Source organism: Salminus brasiliensis, chromosome 19 (genome assembly GCF_030463535.1).
Source record: "Salminus brasiliensis chromosome 19, fSalBra1.hap2, whole genome shotgun sequence".
Lineage (NCBI taxonomy): Eukaryota > Metazoa > Chordata > Actinopteri > Characiformes > Bryconidae > Salminus > Salminus brasiliensis.
In genome coordinates, this window is record NC_132896.1 from 6,095,072 (window position 1) to 6,122,002 (window position 26,931).

General features: G+C 41.7%; 1 protein-coding gene across 1 annotated transcript; it reads right to left on the bottom strand.

The window, feature by feature from the left end:
* Positions 1–731: 731 nt before the first annotated feature.
* LOC140541533 (uncharacterized) lies at positions 732–24,560 on the bottom strand. The gene is given in 25 exon segments (XM_072664200.1): positions 732–4,242; positions 4,721–4,910; positions 5,045–5,191; positions 5,395–5,513; positions 6,167–6,250; positions 6,547–6,644; positions 7,694–7,853; positions 7,955–8,096; positions 8,921–9,043; positions 9,139–9,203; positions 10,582–10,668; positions 10,782–10,832; positions 10,922–11,130; positions 12,290–12,505; positions 12,753–12,907; positions 13,500–13,595; positions 13,874–13,906; positions 15,200–15,365; positions 16,016–16,233; positions 16,235–16,754; positions 17,495–17,528; positions 21,088–21,856; positions 23,364–23,426; positions 23,750–23,890; positions 24,232–24,560. Coding segments are annotated over 25 exon segments (4,440 nt in total). The 3' UTR covers positions 732–4,017.
* Positions 24,561–26,931: the final 2,371 nt, after the last annotated feature.

Consider the following 26,931-nt stretch of genomic DNA (forward strand, 5'->3'; position numbering starts at 1 on the left):
GAACAAAAAAACTCCAAAAAGTGTTTTTTTAACTAGTCTATAACTTCCATTGGAATTATTGTAGCTAAGCAAATGGAAAACGTCTGTAATATTTGATAAATGTTTTTGTTTCATTTAACCTTCACCATTAAACGGCCTCATCCACACAAGGAATTTTGCGCAAACCATATATTTCAGAAACACATTTACACATAAATCTAGTGCCATGGGACATATTGGACATATTTCCCTCAAGTTCCTCTAACAGTAAACTCAAGACAAGATAAGACAAGCCTATTCACCATTAGTGTTGGACACAGATGCCATTTCGGCCGTCTGTGCAGTCAACACACACACACACACGCACACACATACACACACTAGTGAGCAAACACACATTTTGAGCCCAGAGCGGTGGGCAGCCATTGCTGCGGCGCCCGGGGAGCAGAAAGGGTGAATGGCCTTGCTCAAGGGCCCATCAGTGGCAGCTTGTGCACTACATAGTGAACAGCAGTAGTGCTCTACCACTAGAAGTCCACTCATTAGTGTAGTAAGAAAGATGTTTTTTAAAGAAATTCTGCTGATTTCCAGTTTTAACACATTTTCCCTGGAGTTCTTGGGAAAGACTGCTAGCTAACGCTGCTTTCTCCTACCTATTTAACATGAGTAACATGAAGTCAGACGAAAGCTGTGACTATGAGTAAACAGCTGTGAAGAGATCTGCTCAGAAATAACACACAAGCACACAGAAATGCAGCATGGCACATTAAACTCTATTTATTGATACACAGCGACACAGTGAGTGAGCATTTTAGGCCATAATCTGCACCAACATCCCATCCAAGAAGAAAAGTATCTACAGGGTCGGCAGTGCAGGCAGCTGGTTGGCGGGTTAGTCATCTATGTAGTATTCAAATACCAAGCTCTACATAGTCAATGAAAACTATATATACAGGAAAGCCATTCTAATGCCTAAAGAAACACAGTGCATGTTATATTTACAAGCAGGTTACAAAAAATACAATAAGGGGGACACATATATACTATACATTTATATATTCTATAAAATATGATGACTACAGAAAGAATACAGAGAGGAAAGTAATCACATATGCATGCTGCCACCTATGATTCTCTTTCTGAAGGTTTACGGTCAGTCAAAGTGTGACCTCACATGTGGGGTGTTCACCCTTCACTACACTGCATTTTCCCGTCGCACTAAACACCAGGAAGCGGACCAATCAGGATAGAAACCAGGAAAAAAGAAAAGCACAGACTACATAAACACACCACTCCAGAACGATGTACAATCAAATCCTGAAGAATAAAAAAAGGCAACTGATGGAGCTGGAGACTTCATTTCGAGATATTTCCTCCATCTGTTCCTCATTACAACCCCCTGCTTTATTTTTCCTTCTTATTAATGGCGGTTCAGTCTTTCCACCTAATACATCAGCTACACCCCAACCCTGCTTCTGCTGTCTAACATCTGGATCTCATAAAGGGATGATGATGCTCTGGGGTCTCACACCCCTCTTGTTGTATCTGATGGAGTGGACAGATGCTGAGCGGTCATGTTGGAGTAAGAGTGGCTCTAGAGTGCTCGTCCCACATCTTCAAGCCTTTCACATGTGGTTTGTGTCTCAGGAATTCCTGTCTTCATGCTTTTCACCAGGCCGGGCTATTTATAATGCTCCTGCTTGTCTGATCTCCACCAAAGGGGTCTAGTTTTAACGTCAGGGTTTGACCTTGTAAGTTCAGTCCTTGGTCATATTAAGCAACATTTGATAGTCTTCTATCAAATCATGAAGAATTTCGCCACCTCACCTTCTTCTCATACCATCCCCACCCATCATCGAATGTAAACCTCAGAGACCACCCACCCCCCATGACAGTAGGAAAGAAATGTGTTGTGATTATGTTCTAATGGTCTTCTTAAAGGTTAAGGGTTGAGATTGACTGGTTTGCTAAGGACACGATATCCCTTTCTGAGCCTGGTGTGAGAATATTATGAGATTATTTATCATCATTATTTTAATTATATTATTATTTAAACCAATCAGCCATAACATTAGACCACCTGCTTAATATCGCGTAGGTCTCCCTTGTGCCGCTAAACAGGTCTGACCCATGTGTGTCCCAAGGTGTCCTGTGGTATCTAGATAAGCAGCTTTAGGTGCCCATTTGCCCACTTCTGAACCCCTTCCCAGACTCATCTGCATCTCCAACCTTCTTTCTGAAGGCCTCAGAGAGCTCTCTGGATCTGGCCACGGTGATCTTCACCTCTCACTCACAACATTTAAGAGCAAGCCAGACTAAACGTCTGAGGTTTAAATAAGGCAGACTCCTCCAGAATCCCCTCTAACCATGTTCTGATCATCTGCAGCTGCTGTTCTGCATCTGATTCTACACTTTAATTAGTAACAAATGTGGAAGAAAATTACATTTCTATTAATTACATTTAATAATTGACCTAATATATTAAGACATCTATGTTTTAATAGACCACCTGCTTAATATTGCATAGGTCTCCCTTGTGCCGCTAAACAGGTCTGACTGACCATGTGTGTCCCAAGGTGTCCTGTGGTATCTAGATAAGCAGCTTTAGGTGCCCATTTGTCTGATGGTCGTCTTTCACTGGAGCACTTTTGGTAGGTACTGACCACTGCATATTGCAAAAACAAGACCCCGCAAGACCTGTCTGTTGTTTTGGAGATGTTCTGAGCCAGTCATCTAGTCATCAGAATCTGGTTCTTGTCAAAGTGGCTCAGATTCTTATGCTTAACCATTTTACCTGCTTTTAACAGCACATCACCTTCAAGAACTGACTTCTCACTTGCTGCCTAAATTGTATTAGGCAGGTGCCACTTTAACCAGATAATCAATGTTATTGACTTTACCTGTCAGTGAATGTTTTAATGTTATGGCTGATCAGTCCACAGACAGCTTTACTCATGAAAGTGTTTCATTCCAATGGCAGATAATTTTGTATGTTTTCAAGAAATCAAACAAGACTTTCAGTTGATGAAATGATGTGTTAAATAATTCTATATAATATTCTTCTTAGATTAACAACAATCAATATAAATATATAGAATACATTTAATATTGCCAAGATATCGCTGTACTCCACTGAGACATAAAATGACCATTCTGTACCAAAATCATCAATAGTATGATGTGGTGAACTGCCTGAATTTGGCAGCTGAGACATAGAAGGTATCTTCTCTGACTGCATTAAGAAAGAGATGGGTGTTGCCTTTTGACTGAATGGGTGTTTAAAGGTATCTGAATGTGTGTCGGGTTTATTAAGGCACTTTGAGGCATTATGAGCAGGACTTTTTTTAAGCAGACAGAGATGAAAAGGTCCCAAAGAAGGACACACGAATAAAAGCTATGTGAAACTATTGCTAAACTATTGCTGCCGTGTTAGACCTTTCATAGCAGTTAGCTTTGTCTGGGTTGGACTTTTTAGAATTATGGCAAACACACAGCTCCACCTCCTTAGGCAATGGTTTTCAGTGGCAAAATAGATATAATGATGGAAATAAAGGCTTATTGCAGTGTCTGGAAGTAAAATCGATATAAATGACTGTGTATAAACAACGCACCGCTACTAACATAAATATATTTAGTGGTCATTCAAGCCCAGTCTGGTGCATATGACCTCTGTTGGAGCTGATACAATGCCACACATCCAGAGCGACCAGTGGAAACCAAACTGATGCAGAATCTATAACATAAGAAACAAGAGCCACAACAAAGACAGTGTCAGAGGTTGTTTTCCTAACAGTTTCAGTGTGACTGCACACTAAAGGTTTCCAGTTCCAGTCCTGTGCTCTGCACATACTAGAATTTCCCCCTTATCAAACACACTGAATTCAACAGGCTGGCTGATTACCAACATTCAGAAACGTAGGACTGTAACTGGAAGCCACAACTGTTATTTTCCATTGTCTGACCTTTTTAAAAGAGGTCAGAGATGGAAAATCGCTCTCCGCGCCCTCATCATGCATCCCCTGGCTGTACTTTTCTGGGTTACTCCTCCGTCTTGTCTTTTCCCACTATCTTCCTCTCGGTTGGTGCCGACCCTTCATGGGTGAGGCGCTCCTGAGCTGTCTGGCTCTCGTCATCTATGCCAGCGGGGCTGATGGGACCTCCCTGCATAGAGCTGTCCGACATCTGTGAGATAAGGTCAGGCTCTTGCTCTGGTGGTTGACCAGGGAGCGGGGAGGTGGGCAGCACAGAGGAACAGAATGATGGCTGGTCAGGAAAAGATTAAAGAAACCGTGTCATTGTAAGACGTGTACAGGAGCAAAACACACACAAAATGACAGTGTTAGTACATTTAAATGGTATGTCCACTCTTAATGAATGCATTCTGCTACGTTAGATGGCACCCATTGCTGACACAGATGTGCAAATGCACACACACACATATACTAGCTTGTTTGGTCCTTGTAGAGAAGTATTGCCAAATGAATAGAACTTTCTGGAGCAGATAAACATGAACCTATTGGCTTCCTAATGTCAGACATGGGCTAGAGGGGTATAAAGCCCCCCGGGATTGAGCTGTGGAGCAGTGGAAGAACTGTGTTCTCTGGAATACCAGTGCTCCATTTAATGAGGAGTTGGAGATGAGGTGGGGTGGTGATCATCATAATAGAGACAGTTACTTCAACAAAAGTAGTATAAACAATGAATGAGCAGGTGTCCCAATACTTGTGTCCATAAAGTGTACCTGCAGTGAGACACTGGATTTGTTGGTCTTCTCCTTTAGCTTGGCCAGTGTGCCTCGTAGACCGGATTTCTCTGTCATCTCAAGAGCTGCTTTGAACAGTTTGGGGGTCTCAGGTCGCGGGGGAATCACATGCACTGGCTCCTTCTCTTCCTCCTTCTTCTCCGCAGGCTTCTTATCCGCCAGCATTTTCCTTCACAACACAACAGCCACAGCATCAGCAACAAGTTGATCTGAAGAACTTTCAGAACCTCTGAAGAACCTCCAGATCAATATTTACACCCTTTACAGACAATATAACATAGTGGTGCTGTGACACTCTCTTACTTGGCTTTCTTGCGGAGCAGTTTCTGAGACTCCGGATAGTGTACCAAGATTTCGTTGAGGCCCTTCTTGTCCAGGATGAAGAGATTAGCGAAGCCGTGCGCTATCACATTGGCTGTTCTCCGGTTCCCCCCTCCCACGGCCAGCAGACTTCACATAAACACATAAAGACGTAAAACTGAGAAAGTTATACTCACTGAAGTACTTCTGTGTACTCTATATGTCACTCTATGTTTTCTTTAAATGTTAAAACGTTCTACTTGCGCCAGTGGCGTCGTATTCTATTATATTCAGGTTTTCATTTTTTTATATGTGCAAACCAGTTATTGTAATAATTACAGATAAGTGTTCACCTGATTTCACCAAAGACTGCTCCTGCTTTGAGCGTCGCAAACACAGTCTTCCCCCCTGGTCCCCCAACCACCTGAACCTCGCCTGACTTGATGATGTACATCTCTCGACCAACCTCATCCTGCAAGAAGAACAATTAGAGGTACAATGAATAGTTAAACATACAGCATACTGGATAATACAGCACTGTAGGTAACAGTGAGCCTGTACCACTACTAAACCTGTATACTGGATAATACACCATATTCATCCCTAGTATAAATAAATGAGATTTTACTTTCCAGTGTAAAGGTCTGTCCAAACCCTCCTAACAGTATAATATTTCATACATGTTATGTACAAAATACACTATATGAACAGAAATATCAGGACACCTTTTTTATTAATAGTCTCTTCTAAAGTGAAGGGTATTTAAAAAGAGTGTGTCCTGCTTTTGTTGGAGTTACTTTCTCTACTGTCCAGAAAAGAAGGCTTTCTACTAGATTTTGGAGCAGCTTTCTAACTCATCCTGGACGTACTGGAAGGAGCATCAGCCAATACACTTCTATTCTATTGGCAACTCTTCTTTACAGGGACTAGACAAGCTGTGTCAGCAATGGGTGCAACCTAAAGTAGCTGAATGCATTCAGCAGAAGGGTGTCCACAAACATTTGGACATATAGTGCAGTGTACAATTCTGTTATGTCCCTTAAAATCCTCATGTTTGTCTGATCATCTGTGTACAGTCAACTGACCATGAAAATGCTCTCTGCATATTTCTGATAAAAATGGTACCTTTTTGCAGACATAGTCTCCAGGAAGGTACACTACAGATCTGAGTCTCTTCAGCATGTCATAAATCATCTGCCGGTCACAACCCTGAAGAGCAGAAAATAACAAAGAGATAAAAAGGCATGCAGATGGTGAAGCATATGGAGAGGTAGAGACTAATAAATGGCACAGTGAAAGTTCAAAGGCCTGAACACACGAGGGTCTAATAAGTCCAAATAAACACTGAGATATCTGGAAAGACCTGACATGAACCTACTTAGGCAGTAACTGGACATTACCTGCTACTGAACAATGTCTCAGATGTAGACCCCAGTGAAAGAACTACCCAAGAAGGGTATAGAGCCTTTATGGAGATGACCAATCAAATAGCTATGCCTTCATACCTCAAAGAGTGGGACTTTGCTGACGATAGAGTAGTTCACATCCACTGCAATATCCAGCCTCATCTTGTCAGGTAACTGCACAAGCAACTCCTGTTCATCTATACACAGAATAACGAAGAACTGTTAGCTGATCTAATAAAAACGATTTGTCCAAATATGTCACAGAAAAAAGTCACAAAATACAAAAAAAGGAGGAAATAACTTCAGAGGGTCTGAGCATCTCCAAAAAGGCAGGTTGTGTGCAGTGGTCACCTTGCCATGGGCACCAAGGCTTACTGATGCCATCCATGGAGGGCTCACCTCACAACTTGCAGAGTGTACATAATCTGCTTTGGGGCTCCTGATAACACAGGATACCTTCAGAGGAGTCCATGCCTCAATGGGTCAATGCTGTTCTGGAGGTACCTGGGTACTGCACTGCAACATTTGTCAAGTGGTTTTAATGTAATGGCTGATCGGTTTATGTCAGAATCTCTTAGTCAATGATTTGGATGTAGCAGAGATAAGCAGCACGGAGACATTTGGGTTGGAGTATCTCCAAAACATCTATGGTCCCGTTCAGTAGTGGTGGGTCCACCTTGCAATTTATAGGCCTTAAGGGATCTGCTGTAAGGTCATGGTGCCAGATACCACTGGATGCCTTTAGAGGTCTTGTAGGTCAAGCTGTTTTGGTGGCACGTAGTGTACCAATGGCATGTTAGGTAATGATGTCTAATGCATAATAACATTAGGTGGTTACATTTTCTGGCTCATCAGTGTATATTTAGATAGATCAGTGCATTTTCTGCTTGCAAATGTTCACCTAACTCAAAAGGAAATACCTGACCAAGTTCTCAACCAAGTGAACAGTCAGTTCTTGAAGGTGATGTGTTGGAAGCAGGAAAAATGAATCTGAGAGCCTCTGACAAAAGCAAATTATGATGGCTAGATGACTGGATCAGAGCATCTCAAAAACATCAGGCAGGTCTTGGCTAGTTCATGCAATCCATGGAGGCCCTACCTCACAATCTGTTGCTAATATCATGGTGCCAGATACCACAGGACAGTCCACACTTTCCACATGCTTCATTTTTGTGGTGGGAACGAAATGAAGAACAATGACTTGGGTTGGGTTGAAACTGAAAGAAAGAAGTTGCTGTAATCTTACCCAGCATGCCCTGAGACTGCCATGTGTAGTTGTACCAGGTTTTCACTCGGTTCTGCACGTCTCTGGGAATGCGGTTGGAGCCCATGTACTTCACTGTACTGTCCATGCAGGAGCGATAGTGTGTCTGGTCAGCTGTGGCTGCACCCACGACATCTCTCATCTAATGCAGAAAAGAACAATCCACGTTTTAAGAGCCTTCAGAAGATCCTGGAATTAACCCACTCATATTCTTGCCTTATATAATAAAGACAAGCACTGTACCTGTCCAATCATGATGGAGAAGGCAAAGACCCCAATAAAGTAGTTGATGAGCTGAAAAATGATCTCATTAAGATTGGTTGGGTCTGGCAGTCCACCAATAGTGATTAGAGTCTTCACAGCAAAGTAGTAACATCGGATGTAACTGGGAAAATGGAGAATTGGGAGACAATTCAATCTAACAGTGCTATCTCCACAGATATGAATGTTGTAATAACTATATTATATCAGAAAAACAATGATATCTTTGTAATAGAGATGTGTGTGAGTGTGAAATGTGTGAGATGTGTGAGAGTTCACCTCAAGGTTCTATACCCATTTAAAGTTGGTTATTTAAACATGGTTATTTGATAGAGATATTTAGACAGCTAGATAGATAGATAGATAGATAGATAGACTGATAGACGTCCCCTTTGATTGGATGGAGTAGCAAAACATTCGGGAACGTAGCATTTACTAAAAAAAACGACCAAACCGGGAATGGCAGTCGGACTCAACAGAGATCCATCCAAATTACCAAAGACCCAATGGCCTATGGACATCAATGCATAGCCAGGAACGTCAAGCTAACTGAAGCTCAAATCACACCTGTTTAGAGGATAAAGGCTTATATCTGAGAGCACAAAGTCAAGGGAATGGTGTTAGGAGTGTTTCTCACTATTGTCAGGCTCACTAGTAGACTGGCTCATCCAGGTTTGCTTGCTTTCCTTTTTAACCGAACTAAATTCACAACTACAGTGGACTAGATTTTTCCCACCTGTTTTCAGAGCATGAGTGTTAGGTGTTTGATCATATTTCTGCTACGTGTTTTCTATTTAAACTTTACTGAACCCAAGTTTAGTTTAGTTTATTATACAAAAAAGTCAATATTTCAAAATGTGTTCCCGGGGGCTTTAGGCAAAAAAGCATACCCTAAATTACATACAGAAAATATACAGCATGTACAGCAAATTTACAGTAAACACATACGCATTGCCATCTCCACTGTATACCCAATGTGAAGAGCCCAGGCCTTCCTTTGCAGAAACCCAGTAATAGAGACAGGCGTTGCAGTGGAGGGAGTACAGCAGATAGGTGGTGGTGCGAATGACTCTAGAACCAGAAGGTAATGGATTAAGTGAGAGAAGGATCATAATACCCTTTTATAGTTTAAAGCATATCAAAAACAGCAGGAGAAGAGTGCTGACCTGTAAACGTAGGCCTTGGTCAAAATGGCCTCCAGACGCATATTGAACTCAAAGAAAGACATGATCTGAATGACAGCAAGAGAGGTGGGCTATGAGTGAATATAACATTGATTTGCTGCAAGTAGAGCTGATTTATTATTTTTTACATGTAACAATAATGATGTTAGCAATAGCATTAGCATACATACCGCATATACTTTGCACCTAACAGGGAATATCATTATTCATCATATGCTGAGTTGTTCAGCCTAGACCTACAGACATGACTTCCAGCAGCGGCATCTACTTCCAAATATACTTTTATATATATTGCATATTGCAAATACACAGCCATAACATTAAAACCATTGTGAAAGTATAACCCATGTCACCATAACGGCTCTGATCTGTCAAAGCAAGATCTCCACAGGACCTCTGAAGATGTCCTGTGGAATCTGACAGCAAGAAGTCCTGTAAGTGTATAAGGTGGTGCCTCCATGAATAACGATCATGTCACCAGTTTACCAGTTGTTCCTTCCTCTGACCACTTTTGGAATATCCTACAACACCCTACAACGTCTAGCCTTCACAATCCGGGTCTTGTCAAAATTCTTACACTTTCCCATTTTTCCTGCCTCCAACACATCGACTTTAAGAGCTGATATGTAGATCCCACCCCCTGACAGATGCCACTGTAATCAGATAATTTAATAAATGTTATATATGTCACCTGTCAGTGGTATTAATGTTATGGCCGACTGTGTATATGTGGTCTGTTGGTGAGGACTTTCTTTTTTTCAGTTATGAACACAAAAATGCCCCATAAGGAAAATGTTAAAGGCTGATCACAGCTTTATAATAACCTGCATGTCCTCGTTTATTATTTAACAAAAGTAATTACAGGAATCAGGAACATATTTTTTTTTGAGTAATCAAGTTCTATCAAATAATCAGTTTTAATTAAGTAATTGTGTCAGCCCTAGTTGCAAGTCCTCTTAAAGTGCAGTTAGTTAAAATCCAGCAATAGCTGCTATGCCAGAAAATTCCCTTCCATCAAATCACCACTATTTCCCAAAAGCTTTTACCTCATTTAATTCCATCATCAATTACTACGAGTTGTTGGTGTGGCGCAACAGATAACACCACTACCTGCCAGTGAGCTACCATGCCATTTGGGAGACTGGGGTTTGATTCCCGGTCTGGGTGACTATGCTGCGCTACACCAATAAGAGCCCTTGGAAAAGACTCCTAACACTACATTGGCCCACAATACGAGTAACCCTGTAAGTCGCTCTGGATAAGAGAGACAGCTAAATGCTATAAATGTAAATGTACGACACAAACATACAAGTACAAATGTATTGTAATTTATCAATATAGGAACGCCTGGACAGTCATGTCAGCAATTCTAGGTGAACTGGTCCTTTTCTGACCGAAACAGAAAGTGGGAGATGTCAGGCCTACCTTCAGGAGCCGTGGGCAGCGGAGGAGGGGGTTGATACCGGTTATGAAGTAGAACAGCTCCAGGGGCAGGAGACTGGCCACGTCCAGCTGTGACCCGTCCAACATAAAACATAACGCTGAGCAAACAACAGAGAACCAAAAAAACAACACACTTCAGTGTAACTGCTGGTGACTAAGCACTGCTAAAGCTAATCCCTCACCTTGAATCGCAGAGCTCTCACATAATTTTTCCTTGTTTCCTTTGCGTCGACCTACAAAAAAAAAAGAGAATGAGCAGAGTGAGAAGTGCAGCATTCTGTAATTCACTCATAGCCCACATCTCTTCCTCAGCTTCACGTACCACAATGTCCCCGCCACGGATAAACTGCATGCGGGGCTGGAAGAGCAGGATGTCCATGATGTAGATGGCATCACACAGGTAGTCGGTCATCAGCCACAGGTGGATGTTGTCGGGTTTATGAAAGGGGAAAGCCCAGCGCACCGGGATCATCCACAGGTTCCAGTTCCAGGCCAACGTGACAAAGAACAGCCAGAGCACATAGAACAGGTCTATGGATAGGGATAAGAGATATGAGTGTATTAAATACAGATCTGAACTAGATACAGTACAGTCAAGAGCATTCAACAGAACTAGTACATATATGGGTGGGTGGGTATTAGAGAAAATACATTTCTGATTCTATATGAGTCTAATACTTTTAATGGTAGAAATATGCCAAATACAATATGTCCAAAAGTTTGTGGACACCCCTGCTAATGAATACATTCAGCTACTCTATGTTGCACCCATTGCTGACAGAGAGGTGCAAATATATACACACACAGCTTGTCTAGTCCCTCTAGAGAATCAGACTGTCTGGAACAGATAAACATGAACCTATTGGCACCTACGGGAACCTATGTCTAATGCCAGGCGTGGGCTAGAGGGGTAAAACGCCCCCACAGCATTGAACTGTGGAGCAGTGGAACTGTGTGCTCTGAAATGATGGATGGATTGGTTGGCTACTACCCAACATCCTGACCTCACTAACACTCTTGTCATTAAATGTGATCAAATCCACACAGCAGTGCTTTCCAAAATCTAGTAGAAAGCCTTCTTCCCTGGACAAGAACTCCAGACTCCCAATACTTTAGTGCATATAGTGTATGTATAAGTGAAGTTATACACATTGGATGCTGTGAGAATAAGATTTATAAGCTAGAGGTCGACGCCTGTGTTAATTTGTGCTAAAAATGGGAAAAGCAATGCAACTTTTTGATGCAGTGTTCATCAATGCAGCGGAAATGTAGCCTGGTTGAGAGGGATGGATAGACTGAACTAACAAAAGACCAAGAAAAAAGACTGACCACATCTCCTCATGCCTGAGGAATGGACTGTATCCGTGGCTGTTATTGTTATTGTTATTATTGTATAAGGGATCACCTTTTAAAGGAAATCTGTAATAGTCCACAGTCAGGACCAAGGACAGAGATGTGCCCAATCCAGGTTCTGGAGATCTATCAATCTGGAGAGGTTACAACTAACACATGTGAATCAGGTGTGTGTGATTATTAGGGTTTGAGCTAAAGTTCAGGCTGGTCTTGTAGATCACCAGGGCCGCAGGACTAATTATTAACATTTTTACAATGACATGAAAATGTCATGACAAGGGGTCTTGATTATAAGAGAGGGGTTTGATTAAGAGTGGCGGGTGGAGAGGGTTCTCACTGGTGAAGGGGTCGATGCTAGCCGGGAGGCGATACCGAAGCAGGCGGCCCATCCTGGACTGACGCTTCACCTTAAAGCAGAGCACCCTGCTATACTCCTCCTCCTGAGGCTCCTTCTCTGTAGGAGCGTCCTGAGCTTTCTCCTCGGCCTCTGGCTCCTTTGCAGGTTCAGGAGGAGGCGCTGGAGCTGCCGCTGCTGGTGGTGCCTTTGCTGGTGCTGGAGTGGGTTATAACATAACAACATGGTTCTTCATGACTCTTCTACTCTATCTGGATATCCGACATCTACAGGTTTAAGATGCTCATAGGTCCTAAGATTCCATTACTTGTTAGCTACCTGTTAATTGGTGAAAAACCATCAACTGAAGATTCCTCAGACCTTTAAAAGCTTCCTCACACTCTCACACTCCGCAATCATACACAATTTCACATGTAGACAGGAGAAATCATCTGGTTCAGCTCACAGGCAGGTGGCGTGTCGTTGTCCGAGTCGTCAGGATCAATGAGTTTCTCCTTGGCGCGGACTGTCCTCTCTTTGAAGAGCTTGACCAGCTCTTGTAGACGCTCATTCACCACGGTGCTGGTCTGACTGGCCGAGGACGCTGGACGTTCCTTGAGTCTGGTAAAGGCAATATGGGCAGAACACACAGCTCAGCACTCTCAGCATACACAGTACCTTATTGATGTACTTACCTGCCAATTCAATATCGCAATATGTCCAAATGTTTGTGGACACCCCTTCTAACGAATGCATTCAGCTACTTCAAGTTGTACCTATTGCTGACAATGATGTGCAAATGCACATCCACAGCTTGTTCAGGTATCTGTAAAGAAGTATTACCAATAATGTAGGACTCTCTGGAGCAGATAAACATGAGCCTATTGGCAACATGCCTAATGCCAGGTGTGGGCAGTAGAACCGTGTTCTCTGGAATGAAGGTTGGGGCTCCAGCCAGTACTTTTGGGATGAATTGTGGAGGTGATTATGCAACATCCTGACCTTACTAACGCTCTTGTCGCTAAATGCAGCCAAAATGTTACAGTAATGCTCCAGAATCTAGTAGAAAGCCTTCCCTGGACAGTAAAACAGATGCCTTGATTTTGGAAGGAACAGTGAATGAGCAGGTGTCCCAATACTTTTGTCAATATTTAAATACATAAAAGCTGCAGAATCTGTATGTCTGTGTTATAGTCAGCAGATTTTTTTTTACCCTTCATCACTGGTGATGCTGCTCTGGCTGGGCCATGCCCTCACTGTGGACTCCAGCTCCTCATCGTCCTCATCTCCTGAAGAGTACAGCTTCTTTCTGCCAAAAAGAAAGAGAGAGAAACCATTAGCCAAAATGCACACTCACTGCTTTTCTGGGTAAGAAGTCAATGTGAGGTTAGAAGTCAGTGTGAGGTAAGAGCACGGTCTTTATCTTGGGTATGGGATTATTGCAATGGAACACATGGAAGGAACACCATGATAAACATGAGTGGATGAAGATGCTTGCCATGCAGAGGAAGCACTGAGAGCTGTGTTTTATGAGTGTGTGGGTGTGGGATGATGAGATGAGGCAGGGTAATATATTAAACAGCTTACATTTTGGTCCAAATAGTTTGTGGTTTTCTTTCCCTGGGGCCAGCATAGTTTCCATCCACAGGTGTGTTTAATATGTGTGTGTGTGTGTGTGCATATGAGTGTAAGTGCATGTGAAGAAAACAACCATTCAAAATAAAAAAAAAACAAAATCAAATAATTAGACAAATAATCTGAATAAAATGTATTAAATCTATTACAAAAATACTAATCTTCTTCATAAATGACTCAATAGTTCAAAATTAAAAAAAGAAGAAAGTGGAGATACAAGTGCTTAACGCAGAAAGGCTTATTACACACTAAGGTTGTATTACTCAGTAACAACAGGGACTGGTGGGGCTGTTCTTCTGGTACTAGTAAAGTAGTAACACAACATAGGCTTTTTAATGGCTTTTTTTTATTGCTTTTATACAGCAGTTGGAAAAATAACTTAAGTTAGAAATAAATTACTTGAGCCGTGATATTATGAGGTTATGTCCTTCTGCCAAATTGTAGTTCCTTAACAAGCAGCTTGTTGCTACATTTTTGGTTTAGCTGAGTGATACAGTGATACAGATATAGATATAACAAATGGCTGTTCAAACACTTCTTCACCAATTAGCTTGTGTGGCCGGAATTAACTGTTGTATAAATGTAAAAACCTTCCTGCAGCGTACTGCAATAAATAAATAATAATGAATAATAATAAGAATATATATATATAGGGAACCTGAATTCTAAATTCTGGTGGTTTGAGGGGTTAAATAATAATAATAATAATAACAGACCTATAATAATAAACTTTGCACATTTTATATAAAAAAGTATATAAACATATACATGCGCATATATGTCAAGACCCATATACAGTCCAAAGTTCACAACGCTAGGTCAAAAGCGTCAAAAGTTTAAACCTACAAAATCTGCAGGGGGTTGAATACTCCTGTATATACAGACATATATATATATATATATATATATATATATATATATATATATATATATATATATTAGTAGTACATATGTAGTACATGTAGTATAATAAATATATGTGTGTATATATATAATATAATATATTTAATAAATATATTTATTATACTACATGTACTACATATGTACTACTAATGTACTACATACATTTATTCAACAGTTTATATATATATATATATAAATATATATAAATTATTGAGTTCAATCAGAAAATAATGCAATGGCTCATTAGAATAATAGCTGATAGATTATAAAACCAGTCATTGGTTGCAGTCCTCACATCAGGCTCATAAGCAGCAGCATAATGACCAGTTTTAAAGGGTCTGTGTTATTGAGTACAGATGAAACAGGGGTTCAAACCTGGTTCTGGTGGGTTTAGATGCTCCAGGCACAGTGAGAGTTTTAAGGTTGGGGTCTTGTGGGGTGATGATCTGGGGCATCTGGTTGGACACTGTGGCTCGCTGCTCACTGTCTGAGTCCATGTCTTCCACATTTACGGCTGGGTGAATGCTGAGCCTAGAGCCAGCTACAGAAGAGACCACAGCAGAATGAAACAAACCCACAGCCTGGAACACTAGCCACAAGCTAACGTGTTAGCCCCAAACTTCTGATGCATTTCAGGGGTGTTGGAAATTGGACAAAATTCCTACTAATACTTCTTCCTAATACTACTTGTAAACTGAGCTTAAACAGCCAATAAAGTGGTCTTTACAAGTGGGAAACTAGATGATACATGAGTTTACGAAATGTCACGTGTACCTTTTTGTTGTTTTGGAAAATCCTACCGATCTACCAGCTAACATGTTTGCCCCAAGTCTACATACAAGCCTCAAGTTAAAACCCTAGCCTCAAGCTAACACGTTGACCCTAAGCTTACATACAAGCCATAAGCTAAAACACTAGCTACCAGCTAACCCATGTAAAACGCTTTAGGGATTTGTTGTGTTTTCTATGCTTGATGATTTAAAGTGTGTGTAATGACTGATGTGCAGTGTTGTGTATTTTTAAATCATGACACAAATTTAATCAATCAATCAATCAATCAATTGAAATGCTAGACATGATGCTGCAATATTATTCGATACATTCTAATATATTCCCACATCCCTGTTTAGTGTTTTAGCAGTAAAGCACCACAATTCGTAACATGCAGATGGATACAGAGACGGGGATCACCTGAAGGTCTAGTGGAGTTGTGCTCGTCCTCGATGTGGAAGGCGGGGTTGGAGAGACCCGAGAGTTGTCGGGACAGGCTGATAGGGGGTAGGCGGGGGTAGGAAGGCACATTGGGCAGGTCCAGGGTGGAGCCAGGAGAGGATGGGGAGGGGGTACGGGGGGTGTGGAGGGGGGACTGGCGGACCAGGCGGTCCAGCTCAAGGTCCCGACCCTGCTGCTGCTGCTGTTGCTTAGGCATCCTGTACAGGCCTGAGACTGTTCAGACGGTTCTGAACAGTGGCATAGCACTGCCGGGCACGCTGCGGAAAGCTGGACAGAGGCTGCGGAAAGTGTTGTGGGAGGTTGGAGATTTGCTGGGGAATGTTGGACACACGTTCCGAAAAGCTGGACAAGCGCTCCTGGGCGTTGGTAAGCGGCTGGGGTAGGCTGCAAGGGAACTGCTGGGGAAAAGTGGGAAGTTTGTTGGGAAAAGAAGGGAACTGCTGGGGAAGCTTGGGCACACGCTCAGAGATTTGCTGGGGAATGCTGGCGAGATGTTGAGGCAGCTGGTTTAGTTGGGTGGGTAACGAGGGCAGCTGCTGGGTGACCTGGGACAGCTGCGCAGGCAGCTTGGGCATAGGGGGCACTTTGGGGAGGGTGATGTCGTTCTCTTTCAGCAGCTGGCTGAAGTGGTCGAGGCACACAGATGTGTAGGGAATGCGCATGAGGCAGGCCTTCAGCGCATCACACCTGGAGGGAACTGGAAGCAGAGCAGCCGAGTCAACACTGGCAAGAATTGTGTACATCTATGGAAATCTATGGTTTTTACTGCTATACTGAGGGGGTGTAGAATTGTAAGTCAACTGCATCTTTTTGGATGATTATCTAGAATATACATTATAATCAATACTATAATCATTGAAGTAAATTAATATAAAAAATAGGCGTGGGCTCATTCTACAGGAAGGTGTTGTTACTGATCTTTATACATAAAATACTAAAATAAAATACTAACAGCCGACCCTTATTTAGAAAGCAGTACGATCTTAAACACTCCTCATAACTTCAGCACAAATGGGCCGGGCTAAAGAGCTGTAGCCTGAATGAGTGGATGTGTGTAAATATGCTGTTTTTTGTGACATCACAAAAACAATGAATGTAAATTGGGTATTTTTGCAGCTAAGATTTATTTATATGGACTATAGAGAACCGTATGACACAAACCAGCATTTACATACAGCTTGAAACTCATTTAATTTGGTAAAACAAAGAAATGGTGGTTCTCCTTAATACGGGCTCTAATGTAGAGTATTCTATTGTTTATTATTATTATTATTATTGTTATTATTATTATTATTTCTATACTGTTTAAATCATCCCATGTGTGTTTTCAGCACATTCTTTTTAAATAGTGGTGACACCAGAGATTTACACCCCTACAGTCAGCTTGTCACATTTGATGTATCAACAGAATATGGTTTCCAAAAATTACAGACTTACCCCCAGTTCCCTCTTCAGTTAATGCCTCCTCCTCCTAAACACAAAAGAAGAGTGAGGACAAGAGGTGAGACAGTGGCAACAGTAGAAAGCAAGGTTTTAAAATGTGTTCAAAACACGCATAAGAAAGGACAGAAGACTGGGAATGGCAGCAACACATAAATATAAGGGTCTAATAGTGCTGATTTAATCCCGCTGCAAACTGTAAATCATTCTGTGGCAGACTATAATATATATATCATATATATATATGTACAGCTGTGCTGCATGACAGATTCTCTGACAATTATTTGATTATAGGCCTAAGATGCCCATTCTATAGCCCCACCTACTTTCAGTTTTGTGTGAGAAGTGTGTCCCATGCCATTCTCCTTAATGGTAGCTATTTAGACGCATGTCACTGGTTGGTTCTGGATGCAAAGGCACTAAATCAGCTGCCGGTGACCACGCCACATTAAGCCTTCTAGGAGCACTGATATTAAAGGGGCCATATTCAGCATTTGATGTCCATGTATTTATTTGTTTTCCAAACTCTTAATCTCTTAGAATTAAACAGGCTTTTTTGTACTTGTGCCTTCAAGACTGGAATATGTAAATTATCAGCTGACCCCTTCACAAGAAAAAAAAAAGACTTGAATTCGAGCTGGGCTTGGTTCTTTAAACTTGAACCGTACTCACGTAATATTTAGCGAACTTTTTCTTAAAGGTGCCCTAGAATGGAAAACTGTATTTTCTCTGAATAGTTGATTAATGAGAGTTTGGTACATAGCAGTAAAAGTGAATCCCAAACCCTGCCGTTTCTTATCCTGCATAACCAAACCAGAGCTGTAGAACAGGCCAATTCCAAAACCCCCAAACTCATATGCAACAGCTTTGACAATTCCCAACATTTGCAGTCTCCTGGCCCACTAGCGAAAGCCTTTCAACACCTTCAGCACCACTTTGGTGAAAATATGGTATTTTCTAGACACTCAGTCAGTTTTCTGAGCCAAGCAGCACATCTGCACCAGGCTGGGCTAGTCACAGCAGACCTCGTAATCCAAGGCTTCTCCTGTTCCAGTATCAGTCTGTGAATAGGGAGCTCAAGCAGGCCTCAGTGCTGGGCTTAAAACTAGCTAACAATAACCAACAGGGTTTTACCATCTCTTCTTTTTAATGTGCACTCCCTCAGAAACACACTGGACTACCTCAGACTACAGCTAACCACACTTAAAACCTTAAAACCGCCCATTGAGAAGGCCAAACCCGGGGACGAGAACAGCTGAAAACAGGCTAAAAACAAACCTGGCTACAGGAGGCTCTTTAGCACCACTTTGAGATGACAATTAAGGGGACAGCAACAAGATCCCAAGACTTGGGAATACAACAATATATAAAATATAACTACAGTGTTCTTGTTACAGTGCTAAAACAAAGCTATGCTGTGCTACGTGGCCCCTGTGAGCCGTCCCAGTGCCGTAAAGCAACTGTTTGATTCTGAGGTAAAATAACAGGGTTGTAAACAGACTTGTAAAAAGGCATATTTCATTTATCAATAATACTCTGATTAATAACTTAGAATTCTCAATAAATACATTCTATGGCACCTTTAAAACAAACGGGGTAAGCGCTGCTTTTCATGATATGGCCCCTTTAACTCACGAGCAGATAATTCTTTCACGATTTGCGATTTTTCTCTGACAAAAAATCGTTGACTATATACCTGCCTTACGTGAGATCAGTGTTTTCCCTTTATTTCCTGATGACTACAGCTTGCTCAGGAGAAAGTTTAGTTAGATGATATCCAGGGGTCTCATTTATCAACCGTGTGAACGCACAGTCTATTGCACAAAGCCTTTCAGATAAACAGTGATTTATGATAAATAGCTAATAACTATATAAAAAAAGCTTTTCTTAGTGTGGGAGAATAGCCGTATGTTTAGAACCACTTCTGATCACGCAGTTGCAGAAACTAGTGGTAGAAAAGTGTAGCTCATGGGATTATTATTATTATTAAAATAACACAATTATTATTTATTATTATTAAACACAATTTCCTCTTAGTCTCATCAGTTTCAGCATGATCGGTGGAATGATTGTGGACCGTGGTGTTCATATAGATGAGGTGCACACTGGGGACAGATGAATAATAGTAATAGTACCAAAATAAACTCATATAAAAGTGACACCTAAGAACTATGAAGGTACAGACAGTGGCTTGAACGTGTGGGTTGCGATGGTGTGATTTAATGGCAAGACTGAAACATCAGAAAATGCTACAAAGCCAAAGGAAAAATTACAGTAAGGATATTTGGAAAAAATCTGGATATTGGAAAAAAGTGCATCGCAAAAATGTTTCTCTCCAATAGATTTTGCTATATTAAAAAAGTATTTAATCAGAAGTCAATTATTCAACAAGTAATGATATTATTATTAAATAAATAGTTTTGGGTATATATGTTAAGGAAAATGAGACCTGTTGAGAAAGTTGAGAAATTGGGTGTTTGATTAAACCTCTTAAACCCTTTAAACTCTATCCACATTATTTCCCATTAATCAATGTGGGTGGGTGGGGGGAGTGGGGGTCTTAGTTTATATTGTATAGAATGTCCAATCAGAAGGAACAAACTCTTGAAAGTGGGCGTGGCATAATACGGTGGATATGGAGGCCCACATTCCATTCCTGTCAATCAAAATGTCCATCCTGTCATTCCATTCCTGTCAATCTCTGTTTCATAGGCACTAGAATGGAACCCTGAGGCACTCCACAAAATCTGTCAATCGAAACAGCTATACGATGCGCTTTCGCTTTAGGATTAATTTAATAATTTAATAGTTAATAGGTTAATTTGACTTAAATTACATTGCAATTCCAGAAATGCGACTACTGTACATGCGTACATCACAATATTGATGATGAACGGATATTCTTTTTTTCTGGGCAATTCTTTTTTTCTGGATTTGTTTTACTGGTATTATTGGTTTAACACAAAGCATTCAACTGTACTGCAGTTTTACATGTAAGAATTCATTTTTACATTGGTTTCCATTGGTTTCACATGCTCCATGCTCTCCACAACACAGAGTACATTAGGCTACAAGGTCCTTTGAAATGGAAGTTAGAGATTATTAACCTTTTATTCAAATGTTATGAGACATGAACCAAAAAAAAGCCATAAAATTGTTTTACATTGACATCTGTTGAAAGTTAAAAAGGGTTGCTATTTAGGAGATACGAGGTGTTTGCTCGGCAACAACAAAAAGTAGCTTTTTAATGGAATTTCTTCATGTAAATGTGTCCGGCTAATGCACGAGCAGAGCAGTATGGAATAGATAGTGTTTATCATTGCATACAAATGATGCATACTTCATAAATGCCCATTTTTTTAAGTGTAGTGGAAGTTCTTGCGCTCAGATGTGTATCTAATGTTCTAAACACACTTTGATAATGAGGCCCCTGAGAGTGAAAAATATGATTCTTTCATAAATCATCCTTAAAAATTCTCAATCATTTTCTTAAGATTCATTCAAACCTGAGAAATCATTACCCGCATGAGAGCAGCACTGAACCTGAACAGCAAGCACAGACAGACACCTGTAGGCTAGCTGAGGCTCACCTGAGCATCAGTATGGGACACTGTAGCGCTGAGAGCAGACTTGGGCTGCTCAGTGATTGCACCTGGCTCTGACTCAGGCTCTGATGAATCGTCAGACCCCTCTTCCTCTGATTCGTCTGATTCTTCAGCTGGAGAGGCTGCTGCTCTAACTGGCTCTGGAGAAGCAGGCTCAGGCTCAGACTGAGGCTCTGGCTCTGGCTCTGGCTCTGGCTCAGGCTCAGGCTCTGGCTCAGGCTCAGGCTCAGGCTCAGGCTCAGGCTCAGGCTCAGGCTCAGGCTCTGGCTCAGGCTCAGGCTCAGGCTCTGGCTCTGACTCAGGCTCTGGCTCAGGAGGGGGCGAAGGAAGCCTGGGTTCTTCTACTGGAGGCTCCTCTGTATATGTTTCTGCTTCGTCTGGCTCCTCTGCTTTCCCCTCTGGATCTTCTTCTGCCTCAACCAGGTCTTCTACCGCCTCCTCTGGATCTTCTTCTGGCTTCTTGGTGTCATCTACTACCTCTTCCTCTAGACTGGCTTCTCCTTTTTCTGAATCCTTTGGTGGTTCCTCTGAGTAGTCAGGTTCTTTCTCTGGGACGTCTTGTGGTCTGTTCGGCTCATCGGCCTCTTCCTCCAGAGGGTCTGCTCCCTCTTCCTTTAGTGAATCCTTTAGTGGCTCTTCTGAATTGTCGGTTGCCTTCTCTGGATCTTCTACTGCCTCTTCTAGATCCTCTACAATCTGCTCTACCTCTTCAACCTCCTGGACAAACGGTTCGACTGCAGATAGTTCGTCACACCTGTAGAACACACACACACACACACACACACACACACACACATACAGTAGGCTTGCTTCACTTATGGAGCCTCTAAAATGACATGGGGGTTACTTTTTACAAGATGGTCTGGCCTAGAGTTATTATACTGAGCCATGTTACACAATATGACATCAATAAGGATTATGTTTATATGTATTTGTATAATATCATAAAGTACCGTCCAACATATGACAGAAACACAAAGCCATCAATCACTGCAATCACCCAGCTATGAACTTACTGTGGAAATCCCACGCCAGCTCCTTTTAGATCAGATACAGTGTTTTTCAGATTAGACTACCGTCCTCTCCACAGCGCCATTAATAATCCCCACTATTAGCAGCTCTCTTAATTACTCGTCTTCTGACGGGATCTTAATCTTCCACATCTGCTTGTGTTTGTTATCTGAACGCCGCCGCCATCCTTCACTCAGTCACCAAGCGGGAAAACAAGCACTGGATGCTCGATGTGTAACCAGGCAACCGTCAAGGAGGGACCAGCCGTTGCTATGGGACGCGATTCTGTTGCCAGGACAACACTGCGTCTAATTAATCATCAGTTTGCTGTGGAGACGCTGGACCCGTGATCTTGGCGCAATGCCAGGTGCAATGCTAATTCACTGGGAGGACTTTACACATGCGTCGCCAGCAGAGGGCGCTGCAAACGCACATGCTCAAAACTAAGAGCCTTCTTTAGAGGCTGAAACTGTAGCTGGAGAGCAGCTTTTATAGGGTAGTTTAAAACAAATGATCCAGATTTTGGAGTATAACCCCTTTTTACCTCTCCTGAGTAATATTTAGCTAATAATGGGTTATAGGCTGAAAGAGTTAGCAAAGCTAATCTTAGCTTAAAGATGTGCATCTAAAGAATGAATGAATTTAACAAATGAAGTAACCTGTAAGTCTGTCTATCTATCTATCTATCTATCTATCTATCTATCTATCTATCTATCTATCTATCTGTCTGTCTGTCTGTCTGTCTGTCTGTCTGTCTATCTATCTATCTATCTGTCTGTGTCTATCTGTATGTCTGTCTCACATCCTATCTATTTATCTGTATATCTATATATCTATCTATCTGTCTGTCTGTCTGTCTCACATCCTATCTATCTATGTGTATCTATCTATCTGTCTGTCTGTGTCTATCTGTCTGTATGTCTGTCTCACATCCTATCTATTTATCTGTGTATCTATATATCTATCTATCTGTCTGTATGTCTGTCTTACATCCTATCTATTAATCTTTGTATCTAGCTATCTGTCTGTCTATCTATCTATCTATCTATCTATCTATCTATTTGTCTATCTGTCTGTCTGTCTGACTTTCTGTCTCACATTTAATCTATGTAGCAATATATCTATTTATCTCTGTCTGTCTATCTGTCTGTCTATCTATATATCTATCTATCTGTCTGTCTCTCTGTGTCTATCAAAAAAGAATGTCCAAACTCTTTTTTCTCTTCTAGTTTATGAAAGCATGGTCTTACTCTGAGGCTTTGCACCGTGATGAGATCTCCATGTCACTCTCCTCGTCCTGCAGCACCTGTAACCTGGTTCACACACACATGGATTAGTGAGTTTCAAAGAGTCAATTTCTGCACAGAGAATGTGTTGAATTAGTAAATTAGAATTAGAACAGTTCCCCAAGACCACTCTTGAGCTCATGCACTGTCAGGTAAAGGGTACAATGTGGTCCATAATGTCTAACTAAAGGTGCAAATTAACAAGAAAACTGAACTGGTATGTTTCATATGTTCTGTACATTTGAAGGTACCACTCCAGCAACACTTTTTATACCCTGAACAGTACAGTTCTTCTGAGAGTGCTTGTACTCTATAGAAGTTAAGTGTGTTAACTTAGTGTGTGTAGTTACTCTGGCTCTGCCTCTGCTTCCTCCACAATGGTGGTATGTATAGCCAGTCTGGCTTTGGCCAGCTCTCTAACTGCTGTCTCTGCCGTCTGCCTCGCCACCTCTTCGGCCATCCTTGCCATCTCCAGGCGCTCCTGCCTCAACCTACAAAACACACCAGTGGGAGCAGTGTACATTAAGGTTCATTCTTTTACTTTCACATCAGCTGCTGGCAGTTTTACTCCCAATTTACTCCCAATAGTATTATCAGTTCCCACCAACCAGCTACGACACCCCCATCACACTGTACCACAAACACTGACAGGGTGAAGGCTAGTGTGTGCTTCCTCCAAGACATGTGAGGCACCAGTGCCAATTCTTAAACTACGGCTAATGCAAACTCACTGGAGCTCAACACGTTTGGAGAAGAACACCAACCGCCAGTTCTGTTACGTCGGCGAAGAAACATGACATTAAGAAAGTACAGTACAGCTCCCTCATCTAACCGTTCCTCCATAGATGCAATGGCGTTGCTCTCTGCCTCCTTCCTGATACTCTCGATGAAAGGCGTCCATCGTCCAGTTTGGGTCTCAGCATCTTCATGCAGTGTGCTTGGGGCTAGAGATGACTGGCGAATGCTCAGAGAGCTCTCTGGTTCAAGGTCTGACCGTTCCAGCTCCTCTGCTCGTATAGAACACCGCAGGACCCGTGAACACTCTGACCGCGAGGACTGCTGCTCAGATCTCCTCTCCTGGAACGAGACCATTTCTTCTGGCCCGACCTCCTCGAGGACCAGGTCTGCAATAGCAGGCCTAACGTGGACGGCTGACAACATAGACAGCAGAAGAAATGATCATGCATGTGATTTTGCAGAAAGTTGGTACACTATATGTCCAAATGTTTGTGGACACCCTTTCTAATACATGCATTCAGCTATTTTAAGTTGCTGACTCAGATGTGCACAGACACAGCTTGTCTAGTCCCTGAAAAGAAGTACTTCCAGTAGAATAGGACTCTCTGAAGCAGATAAACATGAACCAATTGGCACCATGCTGCCTAATGCCAGGGGTGGTTTAGAGGAGTATAAAGCTCCCCAGCTTTATGGAGCAGTGGAGGAGCTATGTTCTCTGATATGATGGATGGTGCTCCATCCAGTATATTTGGGAAGATGGGGATAATCCTGACCTCACTAATGCTCTTGTTTCGGAATGCAAACAAAGCCTCACAGCAATACTAGCAATAAATCTAGTAGAAAGCCTTTTGACCCCCACTTTTAACCCACCCAGACATAGACACACACACTAGTGAACACACACTATTGGGACAGTGAGCAGCACATGTACCCAGAGCAGTTGGCAGCCCTGGCAGTGGTGCCCAGGAGGCTGTTGGGGGTTAGGAGCCTTGCTCAAGGGCATTTCAGCCGCACCATGTCGGTTCAGGGGATTGAACCAGTGATTGAACCTTTTGGTCACAAGGTCGCTAAACATCTGCAGCTGATGTTCTGCACCTGAGTCTCATTTTACACATTTAAATTTTTTACTCAGAAGAATATTATATTTCTATTAATTATTTTTATAAATTTGTTTAACAGCTTTTCCTTAGTTGTATGTGTTGTATGAGTTGTAAAAGATTTTTATAGAGTCATACTTTTTTAAAGTAAAGTAAAGGCAAGGATTTTTGTATTTTTTAACTTTTAATTTTTTTCTATTGTGAATGGCAAATTTCCAGTCTGAACAGGCAACAGTTCTTTATCTCTTTCCCTTTATTTATCAGTGCAACACTCACAAGTACATCCACCCACTAATACAACACTTCACCACAATAACACCACCTTTACAGCATTCACTAGTACTGCTTACAAACATAGGCCACATTCAGAATTAAGAACAATGGAGGGGGCTGACGTAACAGGGTCAGGGAGAAGTGCAGAGGTAATTGTAGGTGTGATTTAGTGCATCATTTAAGATTCATCAAATTTGTGATACACAGATACACTGCAGGTCTTTGTAATTAGAAAATTATGCAATTGAATACATGCATCCAGCACTGAAAGACTGCAGTAGTTTTCCAGTAGGGAAATCATTTGGACCTAAGGTCATTTATTAAGCATGTATTCCACTTTTTTACGGCCTAACAGTGAGCACTGCGTCACAAACAACAACCCATCCCACATGTACGAATTATACATACAGTCTTCATACAATGTAAAGTCCATTTAGAATTGATCCTTATAACAGAATTACTTAAATAAAACTATGTTTATGGATAGCATTTACATATACAAACACAGCTACTGTGAAATACAAGAAACATATATATCATATATGTAAATATAAATAAGGAATATATAAGATTAGTTGCCAAGTTGAGAAAGATAAGCCTCAACAGTGTGAACTCATAGCTGCCGGATTGCTCTGACGAGCTCTAGCGTTATTCCTCTTTGCGTACGTAGTGTGTGCGAGTGTATGAACGAGCAATGGAAAACATCCAGTTCAATGCCATTGTTCTGTCCTCACGTCTTCATGGAGTATTTTTTGCTGGACAGTGTCCTAGCGTACCTTGAAATGCGCTTATGAATCAAATCCTGTTATCAGGACCAGTCAAAAGTTTGGGCACACCTCCTCATAGATGGGGGTACAAACAAGAGTCATGTAATGATATAATGATAGCGTTGCATTGAGTTGTTCGGGGGATGGTGCAGCAAAGTGAGTAACAGCATCGCCCACCCTGTGGCAGATTAGGGTTTGGGTTAGGCCAGACAACACTAGGAACACCACGCTACGCCAATAAAAGTCCTTGCTCAAGACTCCTAACTTCACATTCTCATTCATGTGTAATATGATTCCAATATGAGTGACACTGGATAAGAGCCATCAAAGCTGTATTAGTAAAAGCTAGGGGGTTCACGTATTACACTTTTGGACCATGCTGGCTTTAGGTGAGGTAAGGAAGGGGAGCTCGAGAAACTCAGGGTGGAGTTCTGGGCGAGTTTAAGCTGTTGAGACCTGAAGCCAGACCCCCCTATCCCCACCCCTCCTTTTCGCAGGCCAGAAACAGAGCATAGGTTGAACTAGAAGGAGGAGCTGTAATGTAAATGAGGGGTTTAGGCATGGTCCTTCTCCCAAACTTTTAGTTATTAGCATATTAGCATGTCATCTGTGAATTTTCACAGTAATCAGGCAGATGTTTCTCCATGCCATGGAAGT